Below are 20,281 nucleotides of genomic sequence, written 5' to 3' on the forward strand. Positions count from 1 at the left end.
TTCAAGCCAATGCTCCAAAAGTCCATTGGGTGAACACATTTTTTGGATTAACTGAAAACAATATATTTAGTTGCACATTGCATGTCATATCACCTTCTTCTCCACATCTCATTAACAATATGTCACTTGGACATCACTTGTTTCACCAGAAACCAAGTATACATGCAGTCCAATGAAAATGAAAAAATGATGGACGCTAATGCAGCTGTTTCAGGTTTGCTTTCTGCATAGGGGCCATATTTTTTTGGGCCAAAATAAACCTTAGAAGCAATTTAGTCGGTTCAGTCAAAAGGGAAAAAAACAATAATGTGCAAACTAAGAACATAGACTCGTAGCATCAAAATTAATGTATAGAAAATGTAAGTCGGAAGACAATCATAAAAGGTTGCTATTTACAGACGAAAATATTTTGAATGCGTGTCTCTTCTACAATGGCAGACGACTAAGCAATACAGTGGCTGTTTGAAGTGGTCAGACGTGTCAAGCATTTTTGACTGAGGGGGGTGTATACCCATATTTTCACGCAGTAGTCTGGTAAGGCAAATTCAAAGACCTTACAAGAAGTAGTATAACACAAGAGAGTAATGCCCTTTGACATTCAATACTTCACGGTCAGTCATGTCCAATGACCTTTGATACCACTGGCATCACACATGATGCTTCATGTGTGCAGGTGCCACGATTATCCTGAGGATTTCAATACTGGAGTAATGCCATCTAATGCCAGTCAAAGCTTCATATGAATGGTATAGTTACCACATGTACAGTTCAGCCTTGCCTATGCAGGTGCTGTCCTGCCTCAACTGGTTCACACATGTCACCTAATGCCAGCTGAAGTCTCACATTACTGGTAGTCAGCATGTGTTGGAAACATCATCAAGTGTGTAGCTGCTGCCATCACAACCCAAAATGCAACCTCAAATGCTGCTGTTGCGTAGTTTGATGGGGCGATATATACCGAAGCGGTGGTTAGTTAAGGACCTCAGCGAATCCTCGGTATATATTCTTGGTATATATCGCCATTAACACCCGGCACGGGTGCTAATGGTGTTTATTACAAAAAAAAAGACACTAATCTTGCTGCGTGGCCCAGCGGCACACCTTGGTTCCCAAGTCTGTTCTCATCATCATTGAAAACAAACTTGGGAAACCACGGCGCAGCGCCTGTCCATGCACCAAGGCACGTTTTTTTCTTTTTTTTAAATGACACACTCCTGGCACCTGCGTTGGAAATTACGCAGGTGCTAAGAGGTAAAGGTGGTGAGGTAAGGGAAGGAGAAGCAGGAAAGAAAGGGGCCGATGGCTAACAGCTCCCAGGTTGCTTGGAACGCAGGCTTGTACCAGAAAATAGAGCCTGCATTCTGAGCATCCTGATTGGCCAGCGCCCCCTTCCAGGGTGCTAATGACAGTTAAAGCCTCAACCTCATATGCAGGCTTTAGTTATAGGTGTGAGTACCATAGTCCAAATACAGCACCATAGTACAAATGGAGCATGAAATGCCTTCATAACGTCATCTGTCAGTAAATGCCTCCTACTCAGAATTTTATATGTAAAAAGGAGGTGTCCCTAAGCCATGGCCACTATTGGAAATCATAACACCTGCCCACACTGTCTTTTCACAAAGCTATTTTTCAGTAGCTTTGGCCTTTGACTTTGGATCTGATGCTAGGCTTTGCTCCAGGAAGCAATGGGCTAAGCTTCATCAGTACCTACGTATCGTTGTTTTTGGTGCATCCCTAGAACAAATAACTTGCATAAGTTTGGTTGCAGTAAGAAATAAATCCTCAATGGACAATGTATTATCGACCTTTGAGAGTGCATTAATCGCTTCCTGTGCAGATATATTGTCCAGATCTTTATGTCTCTGAGATAATATCCCGGTATCCTCTCTAAGACTTTGAGAGTTCATTGATTTGGCCGTACAAATAATTGCAACAAATGGTCGTTATAAATGACATCTCATATCATATCATGGTATAAGGGTTGTAAGGGTAGAAACGAGACACTGGGACACCCTAAACTACTGATCCACACCTATTGAGGTGCATATAAATAGAACAGCAGTGCATCAGCACAACAGTGAGCAGACGATGAGGAATTCCTCCCGAGATACAGTAGCTTACGTATAGACTCATTTGATGCCGAAGCAATGTAAGAGAATGACCCATGGTCAAAACACGTGTTGGCTGCAAGAAATCAGCTACTACTTGCCTACTTTGATTAAACCATTCAATTGAAGTAACTGTTCTTCGTGAATATTGGCTCTTATACCATTGATTTATGAGTTAAAATTGTAAATGGACAATAACTAACTTGTTTGCCCTGCGCGACCCACCAACACAACAACAATTTGCCAATTTCTCATATCAAATCATGACACGGAGATGTTGGCCTTACTGTCCTTATCAACTATACAAACACATGGATAAGGATCCTCATATACTTTTTGGAAGTGAAGTAAGTAGACTCTCCATTATTAACAAAAGGGCTTCTTATTAATTCCTTTGTTACAGGTTTCATTAATATTTTTTTTTTTAAATGAGAATCGTAATTGTTGCAGGTCAGTATCAGGTCTGTCCAAAAACTATTGTTGGATATCAATTTCTTAAACATGGCATTATAACTATCACACATCTCCATTTTACCATGTAGGAAAAAATCCAGTGGATTCTTCAAAACATACATCAGCTGCTACCTGTCTTTTCTACAATCACTGCCAAACCAGCATAGTGATTTACTAGTTAGGTTTCATTGTGTAAAATAGGGGACCATTGACTGAGCAGATTCTATAAACTTAAATAGTGCTACCTCATGAACAGACTGCATGTTGATCACCCTTACAGTCGTGGCTATTAACCAATGCACGTCTAGGAGAACAAATAGATCTATGATCATAAGTTAGATGTATATTATTGACATTCACCAAATGTCTATTCAGCCCATAATTGAATCTTCATGATATTTAGAACATGGTCACTTTGGATTGGCTGTATGTTTCGAAATGATATAACCTGCCACGAGTGATTCATATCTTAAAAAGAAGTAAAAATGAGCAAGTGATGTTAATTTCCATATGTATGGTAAAAGGGTATACATTTATCAAACATCACATCATAAATGAAGGGGGAAAACATGCAATAATGTGATGTACTTGACTGTATGCCTACCAAGCCAGATGTGTCTACAAGTGAGATTTCTGCTTCCAGACCTCCACATACCTCATCTTCAATCCTTGAGGCTTCTGTACTGCTGAAGCTGGATAGAGGATTACCATTGACCTCCCTAGCCCCTGTCAAACTATATGACATTTACCATAAGGGTAAAATGTCCATATCTCATTCAGTCATCTTTGAAAGAAGATCAGCATCTGTGATTCGCTTACATATCTTTAAATCTTATAAACATATCTTCTTGTAGATACTCACCAGATGTTGTCAAATGTTTAAATGTAATGACATCAACATGGAATACATATGTTTGTAGTGTAATTTCGTTTTTAGTATACATGCTCACACATCTGTGAATGTCCAAATGGATAGTAGACCATTAGAAGGTCTACATGGTGGCCCTGGTTCTCCTGCAGTATGGCCTTGTTTATATTAGGGAATTAAAGTCCAATTAATGTTTAAGAGATATATATGAAACCCTCAATCCCACCAATTCCACTTCAGTATTTTAAAACTTGTCTTAGTGGTATTTCTCTGCAAAGACTGTCCACAAACGTTCAATGGGAGGGCCTATTTCTCATAAATAAGCAACAATGAGGCATGCAAACTCCCAGTCATTTAACTTAGCAATAGCTGGATAGTCTCCTCTAACTTCAAGTGTTATCATTGGAACCCAGACCAAAATCTTTCCCTGGGAAAAAGGCACTGACGGGCTGGCAATCTCTGGCATTTTCTCCTCACAGGATACCCAGTCGTTTTACACTCACCTGTGTTACTCCAATATGGGTAATGAGTACATGTAAGGGGAAGGGTGTTCACAAAATCAGCAATGGCAATAACATATGTGAAATTGAATTCTGTATTGCACATCTCATGATTCTCTGAACTTCTAAATTGGATCGCAAGTATCCTATAGTCAAATAGATATGTTTTCCATAGGTAAGAGAATTGTATTCTTAGCCAAATCCAGACCAATATTGATGATTTCGTAGACTGGATTAATTTCATGTATAAAATATCAGATGAAAGACAATCTTGGATGTGACTAATCCAGTGTTTAAATGTGTTGCTTGAAGAGTCATTAGGTTTAAATGCACCATTTAAGTTTAACTTTAGGCCCCTTCCGAAGATAATGTCACACTATCCACATCCATGACCTTAATAGGGCAACTAACAATTGCACTTTTACCAATTCTGTTTTTCCGCGAGGTTTATTGCAAGCAACTTTATTTACAGTTTCAGATGTTTTGTTATCTGCATATCTTGTGTATTGTACGGTGTTAAAGTTATGCTTACTGATGAGACATCCTGTTTACTTTCTATATTTATCCCAGGGTTTCCTTACATTTTTACTTTGTATCTTAAGATCTAGAAACGCGGATTCAAATGTGTTTGCACCGATTGTATGTTTAGTACAATCCATATAGCAATGAAATTGTAAGTAGGTCGCATGTTCCTCTAAGGTTGTACTCTCTAAGTTTCATAAAAGAGTTTATCACACCTAGAGAGCTTAAAGTTACCGTCTGCCAAACAAGATGGTATACGTGTTATAGACAAAGTTACTGGGTGTGGAACACACACTAATAGGTCAAGTATATCATATCATCTCTCACAGATTCTAATTATATGTGATATGGGAAACAAGGTTGTCTCTGAGTTTTTTTGTCATTTGTGTTCGGGTAAGAAGGTAATATGCCCTTATTGGTTTTTGACCTTGCATCTGTGGTCTTCCTACCTCCCACTCGGAATGAAAGCTTGGTCTGGAGATTAAAAGGCATCCTAGTAGCTACACTAGATTAAAGAGGGGCCTCATATTCTCAATAGATAACAGAACATACGCCTGGCACTTCTCACTGGCAGTATTCACTAAACCATCTAATAACACTTCGACCTCTTTAAGCTAGCTATTGATGTTGCCCCTTGTTGCAATTGAGTGTAAATATGAATGTTTTGGGCCTCAATTTGGAGCTAGTCATATTAGCTTAATTTCTTTTCATAGTCTAAAGACCTTTGATAGGGTCTTGTCTTAGTAAAATACCTCACAATTAAGCAAAAGCAATGAAACTGCACAATGAACATATTTCAAACTTAAAATAACAATACATGTCAACTTTTTAAAGATCAGTTAACTGACATACTACAATGTATAAATCCCTTCCTTATGCAGCACTTAAAGTGCTTATGTAATATGATGGAAGGCTTCAAGCTTCCACGTCCCGCCGCTACCTGCGCCTGGTCAACATTGAAGTGTCTTGTGCATGGAAAACAATATTTTGTTATTGGGACGATTGTAAGAATGGCTTCTTTAAAAAGTCCCAGTATTTCTTGCCATTTGTACTTCTTTCTTTTCATTTACAGATGGCCAAAATGTTAATGTACCCCTGAATTACGTCATTCATATGTGTACCCGGAGCACACACGTTTTAATGTAAATTAATCGAAAGCACTGTAAGTAGGAGAAAGAACAATATGGAATCTAAGCATGCGTTGAATGAACACTTACAGCTCTCCAGTTGCATTATGCATGTCTGCACATCCATTGGAAAATTTTTGAGATCCATTGGACAGGAGAGTGTTAATGTTAACCTGAAAAATAAAAAATAAAGTATTACAATGATTACTTTTTTACAACCCATGCATTTCAATCTACTGTAAATGTTTAAGTCCTGCAATGCACCTTATGATTGCTATAAAAACACATGTGAGCTTGCATTGAAATTCAAAGTAAAGTTAATTTTTGAAATGTTCAACAATTGTTTTACTGGGCCTCATTACGAGGTAGGAGGTAGCCATGGCGCTATTAACGCCATGGCTACCCCCTTACCGCATTCCGGGTCCGTGTCCCCGGAATGGGGACTTACCATGTCATTCTGACCTTTGCAGGACCGGTAAGTCCCCATTCCGGAACCATTCTCCGTTCCCATTTGAGCCCCCATAGGGCTCAATGGGAAGGCGGCAATAACGGTATCGTAAATGACGGTACCTTTATTGACCCCGGTGTCCCTTTGCGGGATTAAGGAAGGACCCGCAAAGGGAACTCGTAGTAGGGCGCAAAGGGATTACTGGCACCGGTGTCATTACCGGTGCCTGGTATCCCTTTGCGCCCTACTTGTAATGAGGCCCACTGTCTTGTTTCTGCACAGATTTCAGAAGTCACAAATATAGCAAACACCAGAAAAAAGCATATTGCCTGATCGAACTAACATTTGGGCTTCTAACAGGGGCGCACCAAAGAGTATATTTAATATTGAAGCACATGCTAAACTGTTTGTCAGCTACTTGCCTGGAGCAGAATTGGAAGCAGAATGTCCCTGTACACTGATGCTTCCACCACCAGTAGTAGCCTAGGAACTTCGCCTTGACTGTCTGTCCAACGCAGAGAGCTAGGGAGAGTTTCAAACAGGTGAATTCTACCAGTGCAGCAGTACAGTCAGAAGCGCTTTGCTCTTCCGGACATCTGATTGGCACTCCCACAGTTAGACTAGCCCCCCAGAGGCACCTGCATTTCCCAGGAGATCAATCACCCTCGGTTTGCCCCTCCTCCACATCATAGATGTGAGGCACTCGGGACTCTGACGCACACAGCCTTCCATTCCAGGCCGCAAGTAAACAGGGCACAATGATCCATAAGTGAATCTTCTTGAACATGACTGGTATCTAACTGAAGCCATGAGGGACGCAGGGCGACTGGTGAGTGAAGCGGGTTAACCAGTGAAGCAGGCCGAGTGACAAGTCTGAAAGCCAGAGTATTGAGTAGGTGGGATAGCCAAGAAGAATGGAAGAGGGACTGCTGAATGCTGTAGGGTGATCAGTGAATGGGACAGGTTAATTAGTGAATGATTAGTGATCAATAATTGAGGTAATGTACCAAGTGAATCAAGCAGAGGAAAGTAAACAAGGCGGGTTGAGTAAGACATGTGGAAGTGAGCAGGTGCATTGTGTATGCATTTTGATAGCGCTGTTAATAAGAGGTGCAGTGAGGTCTGATAGTCCTGCTAGGGTCAGGTGGATGTCAAGAATGCTACTTTAAAGTGATTGTGCTACAGCATGCCTCCTGCTGCTGGTGAGTTCTGTGACTCACCTTTGAGCTAGTCCCTGTTTAAGCACCTATGGCTGGTGCTGTTGTTGGGGACTATTATTAATTTAGGGGACTGTGCTCATGTGGGGAGGCTTGTTGGGAGTGTACACATCTGTTGAATGTGTAGCATAACTGTGAGACTTTTGTGGTATCCTGGCCTGATGTAAGGAGTCTGTGGTTATGCAGAGAGGCCTAATTTCTGGAGTGAGACAAGTTGGATTCTGCTCTGCGGGAGTACAATAATGAGTAGGGGTAAAGTGGCCCACTCAGCCCTCACACTTCTACAAACCAAAACCTAACACAATCATACAGATAAAAACAGGTACAGTTAAGAGATATACCTCCTTTGCCTTTTGTGGCAACGTGGGCCGAGGGAAGGATGTGCTCTTAAGCATGATTTAGTATTAACCCAAACAATACATTATCACAGTCCAAAATAAAGGGAATGTCCAATCAAGGTTTAAAAAAAATGTATATACTTTAATTAAATACACCATCTACGCCACCAGCAATAGAACTAATAGAAAAAATTGTAAAGAAATCCCGCCCTGCGAAAGAACAGAAACGATGAAACAGACTGAAGAAAGTCGCTCTGTGAGCGTGATGGGAAACTACCAATCATGAAATGATATTTATTTGGTGAAGGAAGGTGCTGAGATGACCGTACCAGTCTCTAGGGTCCCAGTGGACCAAGGGGGCAGCTTGTGGTCAACTGTACCTGATTTCAATTCTTTGGCGGGTTGACAGTGTAGAACCCAGTGCTGAACATTGATGTGGGCAGATCGAGCACAGTTCGGGTACAGTGGATCATGTGTGCACAAGCAGCAAGCAGCCTTTAAGTAGGGCAAATGTAGCCACTCAGTGCATTCGAAAGGGGGCTTTCATCGGTGCAGGTTGGGACGTTCACTAGGATCTCATCAAGGATGGGCCACACCGAGTTGGGCTGTAGTCACTGGGAGGGTTTGAGATGTGATGCTCCAGCGGTTTGAGTAAGCACACAACAGTCATCAAATTGGTAATCTTGGGTGGTCAGATGTGTGGCCAATGAAGCAGCCAGTCAAGGGCTAGCCAGGTTGGGCTGAGGTTGAAACCCCTGGTCAGACCAAGCGTATGACAATCCAGCAGTTCAGATTGGGTCAACCGCAATAGAGCAGTTGATTCGAGCCTAGCAGGTGTTCAGACAGATGGAGGAGCACAAGAAACACTTGTGTACAAGTGCGTTATAAATGACTAAACATATCATATCATATAATCACAAACGCCTATGGGCTGTGAACAAGAGTGACCAGTCCACTGCAACGTAAGAGGAAGCTCCAGCTGGTCTGGTCCTCCAGCTCCTGTGAGTCTCGAGGATCGGATGCTTCCATTCAGGGTCTGTTCCCCTAGCTTTAAGATAATCCGGTGCAGTGTAGCTACTCCCAGTCCACAGCAAAAGTCACCCAATGTTCCCTGGGAGTGGGTAGGAGGCACAGCTCTCTTCTACCTTGGATGGTGCCTTCTTCGCCTCAGGCTGAGGGCTTTTGAAAGTGCTGCTTTCCCAAAGAAAGTCCAGTGAGTCCTTCTCAGGTGTTTTTCCAGAGAGAATCTGACAATGTCTTCAGAGGATCTAAAGAAGGGATGGGGGATCCCTTATTTTAAAGGTACAAACCCCCAGGTGTTGGACTAAAGCTAGCATGCCTTAGTAGTCCAATCCCTGCTCTTGAAAGAAGTGGACTTTGCCTTTCTGACATCTCACCCAAAGTGCTTTGCCCCAGTGGGAGGGACAGAAAGTGGAGAGGCATACAGAGGGAAACAAAATGGTGGAATCTCCTTCAATTGAACATAGCCTTCCTTCCTCCTCTTATCCTGCCCCTTCCCTTCACACTAAGAACAAAGACCTTTGGAGATGCAACACTCTGGTGTGAAGCTATACATTTTGAATGAGTGTGCGTGTTTAATGCCTGGGCCCAGGACAGCTGGCTGTTGTGCGGCTGCCTGTGACAAAGGGTGTTACATGCTCTCACAAAGAGATCAAAGAAGAGGTATGTCCATTCAGGTTCATGTCCTGCCATTTGGCAGTCTCAACCCGTCTGGCCAGAATATACATCACCTTCCACAGTAGAGCTGATTCACAGAGGCTGGCACATGCACAATATTAATTTGGAGATGGCAGCCATGATCATAAGTTGTGCCATGCACTATTCCTAAACTCGGCCATAGCTTTATTTCAGAGTTTGCTCTGCCACCATCATAGGTTACTTATCATAGTTTTGATAAAGGGGTGCATGCCTTAAATGCCAGACCTGGCTCCAGAGACTTGGCTGTCACTGAGGATGTTGAGTGGGCACTTCTGACCTTTGAACCTGCTATGTGCCACTCGTAGGGCAGGCGCTGCAGATCAGGTTACTGATGCAGCAGGGCACAAGTTCACTATGCTTTTGGCATGGAACTGTGAAAGGGAAATCTGATCAACAGATTACCCTTTCGGAGATGGAATTACCTGCATCTTTGCATTTATTAATACAAATCAAAAATACCAGGTCTCTGCACCCTAGCCATATGAGAATTCCTTACAGTGAGCCATTCCACCCGTGTTTATAATTGCATCTGATGCATTATAAAGCACAATTTTGTGGCATTAAATTCTTCTGAGTTTGGTGGCTAATGTCCCCTAATTCCAATTAAATATGTTGAAAACCAAAGAAAGTGAGTCCGCCTTTGCCGCCCTAACTTGTGTACTCTGCTGTTAGCCTGCACACACATACATGCAAAGGGCTGTGCACATGTGACTTTCAGGTTACAAAGGCTTTTCAAGCAAAGTAACCAGCTAAATCCTGCAATGCAATGCATATCCCCTCCATTAGGCCGACATGATCGTCATTTGGTCCTATACTAACGTGAGGCCACCTCTGAATATATCTTTCAGTTATTCTGCTGCCTCACTTTATCCTCCACACTCATTTTAGTGATGCTTTAACACAATAGGAGACTGCCCCTTGGTAGTTGCAGTCTGCGGTATAAATCAACATAACATAACATTACAATAGTGTAACTCCTTACGGCGCAGCCCTTCTGAAAGACCAGCATTGCTGAGTCAATCACAGGCCAGTTAACTGGGATGTTAGAGGCCCTCCACATGCATAGCTTGCCTTGGAGAAGCATTGATATTTGGTATTTCAGCCCTTTTCTCTTAAGGCCAGCAGTCAAGCACATTCTTGCCTAACTGGTGAAGCGAGACAACAAGTGAGGCCTAGGCTCTGTAGCTGCTGTTCTGTGTAAGCAATGATGATGGAGCCTGCTGGGTTGAAGGCTGTGGCAGGACGAGGTATGATGAAGCTGTGCTGCCTACCTGCTGGCCGCTCACACTCCAAGGAGGGCACTTTAAGTACATGGGAAAGCGCTCCAAATCATGGTCTCTCAAAATGTGTATGAGTACACACACACAAAAGAAAATACAAACCATTCGCGAAGTGTGTACATGTTCATTGTAGTTGCAGATGCATTAATGAAATTAATGGGTACTCAGTAGTGAATGGGCACAGGACTTTGACCCCTCTGACCTTCCCCACTTGTCTTTCTCTTCACCGCAAAAGCACTTCATCAAAATATTTCCCCCAGGGAATAGTTGGACTTTTTAAAGGCCATTTCCACTAGGTTTTCAATAGTTTTGCGTATTAGGTGGTGCTTTCGCGCCACTTATAAGCTGAAACTATTGCACTCGAGCAGTGGCAGGGGGAAGTGGCAGGTGAATAAGGCTACAAAGCTTGTAGCTCTAGTTTGATATTTACGCACCCATTGACTGCCAACGGCCATGCTAATCCTTATGTCCATTCCTACGAACCTCCTGTCACTCCACGCCCAAAACACATCCTCCTGGGAACTCGTTGAGCTGGCTTTATCAAGCCTTACCAAGAAGGTTTTGGCTAGACGTCTCTGCCAGTGTTTTTTTTTAAAGCCGTCTTCAGAAGGCAATTACTTAATTCGGGATGTGAAGGTGCTACTGCTGTAATACATATGTCTTAACCAGGGCTGCCTTCAGCCACTCGATTTGTAAGCATTATATGTTTTCTTCACTGAAACAAGCATTGTCAAAGCCAACAGGTTTGGCTTATGTATAAGTAATAGTAATTTGCCAGGTATTGCTTTTATATGCCAAGGTACTCCATTTTGCAGCTGCTATCATCAATGGTCTATTAGTAACACTACGACAGTGCCTGGCAAATGTATTTTCCAGGCCTACACAAAATTCACACCTGTTGGCATGGCCAATGCTTATTTTGGACTTGGTCTTGACCTGAAGGCAGCATCTAGTGCCCTTAGAGGTTAACATGTATTTGGCTTTGAATGGCATAACAAATGAATATTTGGCTTTGAATGGTCTAGTTTAGCGTTGCTACGGCACTACCTTTAACCAATGTAGGCATAGTTCTAGCTCACCAACTGTTACTCATTCATGAACTGTCCAAAGGTACTCCTAAAATGCTGTGCATGTAATTCTTCAAATGCAGATCGTTGGCTCTTCCCACATCTATCGCATCTTTACGAAAAGTTAAGGCAGCCTGTTTATTAATCTGTTGAATGCTGTTGTTATATTGAATGCCACACCATTTGGTTTTCTACTATATGTTCATTGGCCCAAAAATTATTCTGTTGACATATTGCTAATTGTAGTGATACTGTCTAATGCGCTCATTGTAGACACAAGGTTACCAAACCTATGTTCCTCCCAACTGGTCGTTCTCCTGTTTTATGCTCTTTGTTCTGTTCTGCACACAAGTGATTATCCTAACCATGTATTATGGTATCATACTGAACAGAGGCAGAACCTGCAGCACTAGTCAGCAGGAAATTGCTCAATCTGTGGCACTACAGAGCATGCTCACAGAGGACACACTGATGAACAGGTGACCGAAATGCACAGGCCACTTCTTCTATGCCACTGGTGAAGAATTACGATCAGACTAGATGAAAGGGGTGCTACAATTCACAAGTGGATAAAGCCACATCTGTCAGCTTTTCCTAACGGTCCTCCGACAACAATAGCAATCTTGTATACAAAAATCACATTGTAAATGAAAAAGACAAATCGAATAGTGGTAAGGCTGAGGTTCACGGTCAGGACGAGATTCATGGTATGTTTTGAAGCAAGTAAATGTTTTTTTAGGGAATATATCCCCAACCCCTCATTTCCATGTCCTATATGGAGGATGAGCAAAAGGACATCTTTTAAAATAAAAGGAGCTGTTGTGCCATTCAGGGATTTAGGATAAACAGATTTCTGACGTGAAGAAGAATGAAAGCTATCACACTTAACACAATATATATTCTAATTGCAAAAAAGTGATACTTCACCCCACATACACAGACTGGGTTCCTCTCTGTTTCCTCTCAAAGCTCTCTTTCTTTCTCTGGAAAACTCTCTGCATCTCTCTCTCTCTCTCTCTGGGCAAGAATTCCGTTGTCTCACTCTGTTCTATCGCTATGTTAGTGTGGTGTGGTAGGTTCTCGCTATCTTTCTCTCTCTCTTTCACGCTCTAGTTGCAGTCTGTGTCCCTTCCTGTCTTTTTATTAATTGGGTATCTCTTTCTCTGTCTCGACTACTCTGATCATGTGGTATTGTTCTCTCTGTCACTCTATCTCACTGTTTGGCTGTCAATGCAGTCAAGTACACATAAACAATCTCTGTAAGCACTGTCTGTGTTTCTCTTTATCTCTAGTCCAGTCTCTCTACCTCGCCCACAGTCCCTCTATCTCTCCCAATTTGTCCCAGCATGTTTCTTTCTCTCTCCTTAATTGTCTCTAATTATCTCTCTCTCTCTCTCTCTCTTTGTCTCTTTCTCACTCTATTTCACTACCCTTATTTCCCCTCTGTGCCTTTCTCTGTATTTTATTGCCCTCAGTGTGATGGTTATCATTTCAAGCTGGACAGGCTCGTACACTCCTTTTTTACTCTTTCAAAATACCTGTATGAGGATGGGGAAGTGGACAAATAGCATCAATGACAGTTCATGGCTGTTTTGCATACACTCAATGAACATTTTAGGAATGTAAGAATTACAACAAATCTTTATATTTAACAAATATATTTGTAAAAGAGGTAGTGTGTGCTTGAATCACTAAAGTCCATATTTTGCACTGGACATAGTGCTCATTTAATTTTCCATAGCACTCACCTTACAGAGATGTATATTTAAGCATGAAGAAAATATTTACTTTGTATTTGTATTTTATTTATTTATATAGCGCACCAGGCCCAGGGGCTACCGGGCGCATCACTTAGTTACAGCAAGATAAATACAAACAGGCAGTACTTACAGAATGACAGGTATATTACAAAATATGCAAGCAAAAATAATAATAATAATAAGAGGACAAGCAGGTATATACAAGGTAAGTCTGAGTACAAATTAAGCAGTGAGTCCAGTGTTAGATGTCTTGGGAGGACAACCAAGTTTTGGTAAGGTGTTTGAATCTCAGGAAGGAGGGTTCTGCTCTGAGCTCATTGGGGAGTGAGTTCCATAGTTTAGCTGCCATGATGGGGTTGTGGGATACCTAGGTTTGTCAGCCTTGCTAAATTTTAAAAACGTGGGAGGGGATGAGCCAGCAGGTCAGGTCTTAAGTTTAGAGTGGCTGGTGATGCCTGTGAATGCCAAGGCCCCAGTGGTAGAGACATATTTATAGAATTTTACATATAGGATACTTAGCACCATTTTTATTAGAACGTTGGAATAAAGGGAAGTCACCATATCTCACCAAGGCAAATAAGTCTCAGTCATGTCGAATAGGTAGCTCCTGGAACATCTCTGGTTTATATGGTATGGGATACATGCTAAGGTCCCAGGTTTGAGCAAACATACTGACATTTTAAGATCAGCGATCATCCTTTCAAGTGTCATTTTATCAGTATTACATAGCCTCTCCATGTCCCAGCATGTCATTAAGCATGCTACAGCAAAGGAACGGGACAAGATTGGCAAAGATGCGAAGTGAGCATGGAGAAGCAGAAAAAGTTAGCGAACGGGGTCAATAAGGAATGAAAGCAACACATGACTAAATTAAAACTAATCCCTAATCTCCACCATTGTGATGCATCTCAAATAACCCTAAAACATTCTTGCTACATCTATGTAGAAAAATGTCACAGGTAAGGATTCAACAGGAAAGACATTTCATTAATAAACATATACACAATTTTGTATAATAAAATTTGACCCAGGAAACTAAAAAGTCAATATTTTGTGTACATCAAGTAACTTGGATATATGGCTAGCTAATAATTGTGAAATCAATATACTATAGAAGGTCTTTTCAAAAAGCATGGTTTGTAGGTTATAACAAACCATAAGCTAAGGGAAGAAATGGTGATAATGGTAAAACATTAAGGCATCCTGATCATCTGAAGGCTCTGCACAAGCACTTCTATCTAGAAAAAAAGGAACCTGCTCCATCCCTTTTTACGGCCTCTTGAAAACTTGTCAAGCAGAGCATTTTAACCTGTCATAATTTCCGTGCTCAGATAATTTAGTCATTTAGATGGATGATGTAGTGGGATGGGCCTCAGTGTGAAGCATACATCTTCTTACCCCCAGCCTGTCCTTTTCTAGCTCATCAGACGTCCTTCTGGCAGATTCTATATCATTAATAATCTTAGCGCTCTGGGTCACGAGAGTCCTGGACACAGGGTCACCAGCGACAACTATGACTGGTTAGACAGTTTGCTTTTAAATGTTTTTTTTGGCATAATGCTAATAAAAAGGGAAGCTTGTATGGGACCAGGGAGACCCTGAAGAAAGAAACATAGGAGCTGTTCCATTCTAGCCAGTAGTCCAATACAGATCTTACGTCTAATTTTGAATTTACCTATGATGTGTATATACCTATAGCAAAAAATAGGGGGGCATTTGGGAGATGTTTGGCAAGTAACCAAACGTAATTGAAGAAACCTGGAGTGACAATAGTGGTGCCAATGCCCTTAAGAAGGTATTTTGCAGCTATCAATGGAACATGATTATCTATCATATTTGTTTCCTAGTCGGCTAACCTGTCCCAAAAGATGATTTAAGGTGGGTAACCTTAAATCATATATAAGAAATGTTCCATACGAGCAAATCGTCTACCATAGTCTTTGAATTTTGCAAGCTATGCAATGGTGTAGTATGGTCTTTTAAGGATTAGCCGAAATCGGGACTCAAGTAATTTCTCATGGTAAGCATACAGCAATGCCTCCATTAGTAGCCTGTTGACATATAACCTAGATTAGTGACCCATTCACTCCTAGCCTTCACAGGGAAGGATACTAAATTGTGTTGGATAGAATTATAAAGGAACAACACTGTGGGCCGCATTACGAGTTTGTAGGTATTGCGGCATGGCTGCCTCCAAACTCGGGTCCGGGTCCAAGTTCCTTGAATAAGGAATTAGCGGGCCATTCCAACCTAGGAGGACCCGGTAATTCCTTATTCAATTTACCCATCCCCATTCCCATTTGATCCCCCATAGGGCTCAATGGGAATGGAGAGGGAGCTAACAACGGGCCCGTTGTTAGCTCCCTGGTCCTCTCGCAGGACCCGCAAAGGAAGTCTGGTCTGACCAGACGTCCAGAGCGGGTCCCGCGAGGGAACCTCGTAATAGGGTGGAATGGGTTTAATGGCACCGGCACCATTACCGGCACTGTTTAACCCATTCCGCCTGGGTCGCGATGAGGCCCTGTGTGCTGATAGTCAAATGATCAGCAAAATGTACATAGGAATGTGTCAAAGCCAAACTTGCTCTCAAACTCTTTAATCAAGATATGATAAGGTTGTCATTCAGGAACAAAACCCTCAATGTTACTGTATCCACACCATCCAATGTACATGCAGACCTTTGCCTAGGTATTGAGAGAAATTAGGAAAATACCACAAAGAGGTGTCTTGATTGAATTCAAACCAATTTCAACCTGCACAATAACCTAAACCAAGCATTCAATATAGGGCCTAATTTGCAGGGGATTAAATACACAACAGTCATCAATTAACAATATAAAATGTCAGATCTGAGGTCAAAGGGGGTGCTCCATTCTTTTCAAATTTGATATGGGACATAATTGTCTTGGAATGTACCAGTAAGAGGAGCATTGAGCTTGATATAGAGTGCTAATGCTTCCTAATGAAAAGGTTGTAAATATGGTGGTCCATTTCAATCTTGCCCTATCCCCAATCCCCAAACAAATCCAACAATCTTTATCCTGCCTGTTCGGGTTGGACGGTTTAGGTCCCAACACAGAAAAGAGGTTTACACTTATATGTGTTCAATGTAGTTAGAAGAAATGAAATTAGTGTTACTTTATATTTTAGTTGGACACATTTTAGAGTCACAGTAAACAGCAACATGAGTAGCAGTGGCATGGATACAAAGTAATGTACAATGTACAATTTGTACTGCTGAGAATTATGCAGTGGGGATATTTTTGCAAGGGAAAGATGGAGTCATTGAAGGGGAAACTAACATGTGGGAATTCAACAATGGTTTAGATTGCAGACACATTTAGGTCAGTAAGAAATACAGGGTACATTGTGGGAACATGGAGACATCACAGAATGCAGATTGTTGCCAGGTTTGGAAAGCTGGATGACCTAGGTCATGGAAGGGGATAGTAAGCGAACAGCAGATGGGCAGTTGTGAAAACATGAAGGCGAGAACAGAATGGAAAGCCACTGGTTAGATTTTTATGGCCGGATCGGGTTCTTAGATGCAAAGTATAATTTCCCTGGGAGCATGAAGGCTTGTTTTTTGATGACCAGAAAGGTCTGGTTACATGTGGGGGTAAATTGAGAGATGATGGTTTATGGGTTTGCAGGGAAATAATTAGAATGCATGCCGAAGGCTAAATGACTTGAAATGGAAGTTGCAAAAAGGATTCTGTACAAGAATGCAGGAAACATGGCATGGGATGCTTTGAGCATCTGAGAGGACAAGGATGTTTACTGCTGCTTCATAGGCATACTTATTATTTGTTCTCCCTCCCATGACTTAAAGTGTTTATGGAAAGCCTTGCACAATCACCATTTGGGTTAATGTGTTTCTGTCACATCGTATGGATTATAATTAACCTGGTTATGTATGAAGAATATATTTTTCATGTGGAAATAATTCATGCCTGATGATGCAAGAAAATCGCATGTCAAAAGGGGTGAACCTTATTAAAGTATCCATGGGGAATTTTAGAGTTAGGGAGATTGAGTTACTTTGTATTAGTGTTAGCCAATAGAGGGTTGAGGATGACGTTGTAGCAAAATATGTGTGATCATGTAAATTGTTTAACTGTATATAAGCTGCTATATTGTATTTTTGGGAGAACTGGGTTCTTTTTTCAGCTCTAAGGCACTGACTAGCCCCTCCCGATAATAAGCATGCAATAAACCTGTTTTCTGACATAAGTGCATTTGTCTCTTCAAGAATGCTGTACTTTTGCATTAGAAACAATCAGGCACATCTCAACATGCCAAATAGGCACATTTAGAATATAGATCAGCAACTTTGCAGGTAAAAATGCTGATATCTAACTGGGGTGCAGTTGATTTTAAGAGCTATAATTGACCAGTTGATGCACAACTCAGACTAAGTGCCATCATTTTGGCCATCATGCAAAATGTACAGAAGATTTTCAACAGGGTCAAATACATACAAAAGAAAGTTTTCATCAATTTAGAAGATACTTTTGCAGTTGCCAAAAACAACTATCCCTGTGAACATGTTTTCCATGAATAAGTGCAGCAAGTGGTGTGCAAGTGGTTCAACAGTGAGGGCAAAACATATGGGGGGAAGAGGCATCCTGACCTGTGTATCTGCTAAGTGGTATTGAACATGAAATTAACCAGCTGGTGTGAATCATAGCCACATTGTGGTATAATGTAGCTGAACACAATTAGTAAAGTAGGACCCACAGCTGCAGCATCTGAGAGTGGAGAACAGGAAAGACAAGGACACAGAATAAACAGTTGTTTCCTCATTTAGGTTTGTAGAAACACCTTCCACCTGTGGGCCTATTTCAGAAACAATAGAACAGATGTCACATATCTGAATTGTCAACATTTGCATAATAAATATGGCCTTGCCAGATTGCAACACAACAATCATATAGGGCAGCTATACAGTAACAAATAGCAAGCTTTCACCTCAACATTAATTTATTGACTGAGGTCTGCAAAAATGTTGATCAACAGAGACCTTATTGGATTTAAGCAGGAATGGGATGATGGCCTCTTAAAGGTTTTGCATCACATGGCCCCCCTCAAAAGAAACTTCCCACAGCATAATATAATGGGGATCATTTGCTTATATTCTCTCAGGAATTCATTGCTGCCAGCCCATCAGAACCCAGGGTCTTGCCATTTAGCAAGCTAAGCGTGCCACAAAACAGCCCCTCAACCATTAATGGGATACCAATTTCTATCATCGCCTCAAGAGTAGGCATTGGAATGTCCTTCAGATGGGTTACTATATACTCTCTACTGCGAACATTGCGGTAAGCATAAAGGGATGCATAACATTCAGTGAAACATGTAGTAATATCCATTTACACCCGGGAAGGCTGCTTAGCAAATCAGGGGGCTGAAACAGAAGGCAGGAATACACATTCACTGCTTCCAGCCACCCAAGGCCCTTCCTCGGGTGCAGCCATTATTTTCTTATGTGGGCAGGTAACAGGGAGCCCTGCTGCATCCCCAAACACCCTCCCACCTAAAGCCAGCCTTACCCCTTCCCACCCCACCTACCTTCTGAACCAGACCTGCTGATCAGATCTTTGTTCTCTTGTCCCACCTTCCACGCGCCATAGAAATGGAAAGGGCACTTAGTCCCTCTTCCCAATGGTAGCAGCCATTTACCCCATTTTTTTCTTTTCCTCAGGAGATTGGCTGTGTAGGCGATGCCAATCTCCTCAGGAGAAACAAAACACATTTGCACCGTAGATAAACCCTGGGGTGCGAATGGATTTCTCCACAACCCCTACCTGGGCTCAGGCTTGCAAACTATTAAAGGCCATGTCTGCCCTTCACAGTGGGGGTGAAAGCTATATAATTGGCATCTGCATCAACAATCGATTGTGTTGAAATTTAATTGTGCTCAATTAACATATGGATATAGACTGCCCATGCCTGTCTGTTTCAATGTACTTTCATGCCATAGTGGGCTTCACCATGAGTTTACTTCATGCTCCCAAACCTGCAGGGAATGAGCAAGCAGTATGATGGCAGAAGACAATCTGGCCCAGGTGTTGCATAGGCAATGGTGCCGTTCCCGGGGCAAATATCCTCCGAACGACGGAGCAGGTAGAAAAACTGCTGCAAATAATTCTTCTAAAATGTACCCTTACATATGTGTTTGTTGTGAGGAGTGCACCGCCCTTAGCATTAGATGTGGGCAGCAGCACTATACCGATTGACCAACTTCCTGGGAATTCAACTGCAAAAATAACACCCTCAAAAGCATGTTTAGGCGGTATATGGCAGAAGGTCTCAACTCCTGCACGAACTGACTGACATCAAGGCTGTGCCACACCCGAACATGCTTCTTTACCCTCCTTCGATGTCGCATTCCTTGGCTAGTCTACATGTAGGATCTGTAGGCCATCTGTTGCATGCCCAAACAGGGTTCCTTGCAAGCCCCAAATTCGCTGTGTCCACCAGTAGCTCACAGTAGTAGTGCACAGCAATGAATAGATAAAAGTCTGCAATCACCTAACAAGGTCATACATGCATGTTTATTTCACTGTGACAGGATATTTTAACTAGGAACCTGATCTACTCAGAAAGTCACTAGTTCAAGTTGCCACCTTGATGGATGCTTAGCAGCACTCCCTAGTTATGCTTGTCCCCACTCACTATACTATAAAGTATAGTGATCGGGTGTTGCGGGGGACACCCCTGCAGCCCCCATTTTTTTTTTGTTCACGGATGTGCTCACTGGGGTGTTCCCCGAAACACCCGCTCACTATGCCACACAGTGTAGTGAGCGGGGTGTTGCGGGGGACACCCCCGCAGTCTTTTTTTTTTAATTTACCTGCAATGTTACCAC

The 20,281-nt window shown here is 42.0% G+C and overlaps 1 protein-coding gene across 1 annotated transcript in view; it reads right to left on the reverse strand.

Annotated features, from left to right (window-relative positions):
• Nucleotides 1-20,281, reverse strand: part of GLRA3 (glycine receptor alpha 3) — a 1,169,276-nt gene that overhangs the window by 464,625 nt on the left and 684,370 nt on the right. The window contains exon 5 of the mRNA XM_069631437.1: nt 5,672-5,754. Within this exon, the coding sequence (XP_069487538.1) occupies nt 5,672-5,754 (83 nt within the window). The remainder of the gene's footprint in view (nt 1-5,671; nt 5,755-20,281) is intronic.

Source organism: Ambystoma mexicanum, chromosome 6q, assembly GCF_040938575.1.
Source record: "Ambystoma mexicanum isolate Mex_15411 chromosome 6q, UKY_AmexF1_1, whole genome shotgun sequence".
Lineage (NCBI taxonomy): Eukaryota > Metazoa > Chordata > Amphibia > Caudata > Ambystomatidae > Ambystoma > Ambystoma mexicanum.